General features: G+C 38.4%; 1 protein-coding gene and 1 long non-coding RNA gene across 4 annotated transcripts; both read left to right on the top strand.

The window, feature by feature from the left end:
- The first annotated feature begins 292 nt into the window (after positions 1-292).
- Positions 293-1,469, top strand: LOC111592906. 3 transcript variants are annotated; one of them, XR_002751004.2, is made up of 3 exons: positions 293-482; positions 547-894; positions 957-1,469. It is a non-coding gene; the product is annotated as an uncharacterized LOC111592906 (long non-coding RNA). The 3 variants fall into 3 exon arrangements; XR_002751003.2 differs by having other exon boundaries at positions 954-1,469; XR_002751002.2 differs by having other exon boundaries at positions 945-1,469.
- A 188-nt stretch (positions 1,470-1,657) lies between these two features.
- LOC111592915 (beta-1,4-glucuronyltransferase 1) lies at positions 1,658-2,902 on the top strand. The gene has a single exon (XM_023305366.2). It carries the CDS (start codon positions 1,658-1,660, stop codon positions 2,900-2,902), a length of 1,245 nt encoding a protein of 414 aa, XP_023161134.2.
- The last annotated feature ends 2,034 nt before the right edge of the window (positions 2,903-4,936 follow it).

The raw sequence follows: 4,936 nt of genomic DNA, 5'->3' as shown, positions 1-4,936 counted from the left end.
ATGGGGCATAATTAAAATTTTGCTGTGTCCGGCGAGAGCTGCGGCATTGTGGCAGGGGCACACAACAATGAATAACAATGTACATTAATTTTGTTTATTAATTGTATATTTGCGCCGGCTGCATATTAAAATTTCGCGCTAATCAATAGTTGGCTCACTTGAAAACAGATTATTTACATTATATTGATTTCAATAGCCGCCAAATTGCGCAAAACAAATCAATTTGCCAGCGAACACAGTCACAACTGATCCGCTGTCATATGACAAATGTTTTATTAGTCATTCACTTGAGTGGAATTCGGTTTTAGAATTTTTTTCACATATTTCATTTCCGCTCTTCTGTGGCCAAATAAATTACTAAACAGCAAACTCTGTGGTGCAAGCCAAAAACAGAAAACAAATATAGTGAATGGATTGGCCACTCGGATTCTTGTTGGATTGTCGAAACTTAAATACCCTAACATATATAGGGTATAAAATAAGTAAGAATATTTAGCTGCATAATACTCGCTCATGGCGTAATAAGAGTTGTCTAATTTCTTATAGATCTTAAGCGTTCTGCAGCTTGTTAGCTGTCAAATTATGGAGCTCTTGCTGCAAGCCTGTGGACGATGTATGTATGAAGACTAATTAGCCCTGCTTCTAATGAGCATATCGGAAAGATCTTGGCAGCTTGGAAAACGAGGACACCAAGGAGTATGTGCTCCAAATGGCTTGAATTGCAAATCATTTGAGTTCATGTGAATAAAAAGACGGGCAGCAAGACGGGCTGTAACATTCCACAAAGCTCACATAAACTCACATCGCTTCGTGAACGAGTATAGAATTGGTAAAGAAGTTTATAACAATCAGATTTTCCCTTCATAGGTATTAAAATGTTGTTGATTTTTCAAGGTAAGGCAAGGTTCTCTTTAAAGAATTCCAATTTCATATAATTCCAATAGTTACTTCAGCAGCTATAAAAGCTAAACCTCAGCGAGTATACACACCATCCAGACTACCATGCAGCATAATGTTGTGTCATGTTCAGAAGAGGGCATCGTTAAGCTGTGGTCACCATGTGCCAAGGACACGCATGTTGTGCGCAACCAGGTGGATCACATTGTGGTGGCCTACAATAGTGCAGAGTGCCTGATCGACGACAATTAGAAGCTCGAAACTTGACTAGAATATTTGCATTTCTGCTGTGTTTGTTGACAAAGTAAAAGTAGCACTTTGAATTGTTGCAAAGTATTTTAAATTCCTTTCAAAATTTAATTAAAACTTCTACTTGGAATATATGACAAAAGCACTGCCTATAAGACACTCAGCACTAATGTCAACTTCTAGAAAATATAGTAGTTCACTGAGTAAAGTCAGAGTGCATTGGCTTGATGCAAGTCAAGTCCAATTGCTTACATAATTTTGTTGTGTATATTTAAAAATTTATAAATAATATTTATAATTTACAATTTATGTGAAAACATTTTCCCCACTTCGAATAGCCATAAAGTCAAAAGTCAACAAAGTAAACTCTGCAAAAATCAATAAATTCAAATGAATTCAAAATTTGATATCAATTACTAATGTTTTTTTTTTTTATACATTAAGCTTACGCTATTCATTTAAATATCTGGCAAGACACAATTAAGGAAAAACTAAGTGAACGGAAGTAAAAATGCGTAAATCATGGTTTTGGCTGCTGCTTTACGTGCTCAGCCTCTGCGTCTGGCTAAGCCAGACTACAATGGGAATGCTGGCTGCGTATGTCGGATCGGAAGCTGAGGATTCAACTGTGAACTTGGTCGCTCTGCGCGTCGCCATCAACTGTACAGATCGCGTGCCTAAATATGAAAAGATACGCCACTCGAACCACTGGGCTCTGGTGAACTATGTGCCGGCTAATCATGGCTCTGTGCGCTGCTCCACCAGTGTCAGCTACACCACGCATGGGGACTATCGGTATTTGGATAATGTGGCTCCGTTGGTAGAGCGCTGGCAGGCGCCAATAAGCCTAGCGATCTACGCACCTGGCACGGACTTCGAGGAGACCGTGAACAGCATCATGTGGCTGCGACAATGTGCACCAGAGCGGGAACTTATCAAGCAATGGGTTACCTTTCATATCTACTTTCCCGTGGATCATGTGCCAGACAGGGTCTACGCACAAAGCTCACTGTCCAACATGAAGTTGAAATGTTCGAAATTGGCGCCATTCGTCGGAGTGTCGAAAGCTGCACTTTATAGGACGCAGCAGCAGCTGGATTATCCCATCAATATGGGACGTAATATTGCCAAGCAGGCAGCGCTGACGCACTATATTCTTGCCTCCGATATCGAACTGTATCCAACACCTGGCCTGGTTGATGGCTTCCTGAAGATGCTTTCCACCAATATACATTTGGCTAGGTCCAATGCATCAGTCTTTCCGCTGAATATCTTCGAGGTGGAAGCGAATGCCACGGTGCCATCCACAAAAAATGAACTGATGATACTGCTGGCCACGGGTAAGGCCATTCCCTTTCATACCTATGTGTGTCCCAGGTGCAACACGGCTCCAGATCTGCCCGAGTGGATGCGCCAAAGCGATGGTTCGACTACAATCAAAGTGTTTAGCTCCAGCAAACGCTCCAGCTATTGGGATCCCATCTATATTGGAACGATTCACGATCCGCCCTACGATGAACGCTTGAACTGGGAAGGCATGTCCGATAAGATGATCCAATCCTTCGCCCTCTGCCTAATGGGCTACAGCTTCAACACCCTGGACAATGCCTTCTTGGTGCACAAGCCAGGCATCAACAGGGGTCACACGGATCACGCTCGACTGCGTTTCGCGGCCCGAATAAATCAACTCATACGCAATCGCTTCACAGTCGAATACTTGCAAAAATATGGCTATCATTTCGGCTGCACTTTGTGAAGATCAAAAAACAGTTGCTAATTATACACTTGAATGTTCAAATTGAATGTATATATTTATAGAAAAAAAATAACAAATAAACAAAAGTAGCTTTAGAAATATTGGATTTTGCTTAAATTTAAAAGAGTGCAACAAAACTAAATTATGTTAAGCATTGGATATTTAATGATAGTTAAATGTGTGTATGTGAAAATGTATTATTAAATTACTAATTGCATATGCAGCCTTCTCTGTGATTCTCAGATATGTGCAATTTATTGCATTTATTTACATGAAATCACATTTAAATGCAGTCTTCTCTGTGATTCGCAAATATGTGAAATTTTATTTATAGAGAATTAATTCATGTCTGTGCAGCCTTCTTTGCGATTCTCATATTATTTATTATTTAAATGCAACTCTATGCGATTCTCAAATATTTAAAATATTATTTCATGTATATGTAGCCTTCTCTGCGATTCTCAAATATGTCTAATTTTTCATTTTTATTTTTACTGAATCAATAATATCATATTTAAATACAACTTTATGCGATTCTCAAATATCTAAAATTATGCTTAAAGTATTTTAATTTATGTACATGTAGCCTTCTCTGCGATTCTCAAATATGTGTAATTTAATTATTTTCATTTTTATTGAATCAATCAGAACATATTTAAATGCAACTCTCTATGCGATTTTCAAATATTTAAAATTATGTTTAAAGTAAATTAATTTATGTATAGGTAGCCTTCTCGGCGATTCTCAAATATCTGTAATTTGAGTGCATTAATTTACATTAAATCACATTTAAATGCAGCCTTCTCTGTGAATCGCAAATATCTGTAATTTTTAATTTATTTTCAATAAAATTCATTAATATAAAGCATTTTTTGTGATTCTCAAATTATTCCCTGTCAAAGCTGTATTCAATTATATTGAAAATGATATTTAAAGTAAATTATTAATATATATTGTTATTAATATACCTAAATTTTAAAATGATCTGGATAAAACTTTGTTTGAGATTCAATCCGTGATGTACCACTAAATTTTCTAGCTCCCCATTTCAATGGAAACTCCTCTCTCAAATGCAGATGTTTCTTTTTTCATGCACTTTTTAAACAACAATTACGACCGCATCAAATATTGTAAAATATGAACTGCAAACCTAAATAAATATTTATTATTTGCTATTTAATATTTAGCGCTGGGCGTCACCAGCAGCAGCAGTAGCAGCAGCACCAGCTACGCCCCCACCACCAACACCACCCACACAAAAACACAAAACTCAATTGTTTGCCATAGTGCAGAGTTGTTTGGCATAATTGAATATCAATTCATTTTAAATGCGCGCCACAAGCGAGGGGGGAAAACATTTTAGGAGTCGGGAAAACCTTAAATTATGGATATATGATCATAGGCAAACGGCTGGGAGAGACAGAGAGGGGGACAGAGATTGTGCAATATTTATAACATAAATTATTAGCATACAAAATGCAATTGATGCCCCTGGTGATTAATTAAAATGTTTCACAGCACATATAAATTTATATTGTATATGGCGCTATATCTGCTATGTAGATGTGCGTTTATATACACGTTCATGCGAAGATGGGGCCAATAATTTGGCTAGACCTCTGCGCCAGGCCAAACGCCAGCCAGCCAGACAAGCTCTGAGCCATGCACAATGACATGCAACTTGGCAAAACAAAGTGAGACGAAAAGTTTTGCAAGAGACAAATGACCCTTAAAGTTAAAACTAACAGTGACTAAATGGATACAAGAGCAACAAAAAAATTCTGTGTACTCATCCTGTGAAAAAAGAGCCGAAGAAACAGTGGGAGAAGCAAAGGCAGCAGCAGCAGCAGCAACAGCAACATGAAATCCTTTAATTGCTGGCGCAGCCAGTAGCCAAGCCAAGTGAAGCTTCCATTTGTCTTTCAGTCAACTGCTGACGCAACTGGCACTCGCCTAGTGCCAGGACGAAAAAGGACGATGAGCATGAGGAAGCCCTCTACCCCCGCTCGCTACCATGCCCTGCCCTGTTGAGGT

Source organism: Drosophila hydei, unplaced genomic scaffold (assembly GCF_003285905.1).
Source record: "Drosophila hydei strain 15085-1641.00,03,60 unplaced genomic scaffold, DhydRS2 tig00008114-arrow-pilon, whole genome shotgun sequence".
In the NCBI taxonomy this organism is placed as follows: domain Eukaryota; kingdom Metazoa; phylum Arthropoda; class Insecta; order Diptera; family Drosophilidae; genus Drosophila; species Drosophila hydei.
This window is presented reverse-complemented; position numbering and strand designations above follow the sequence as displayed.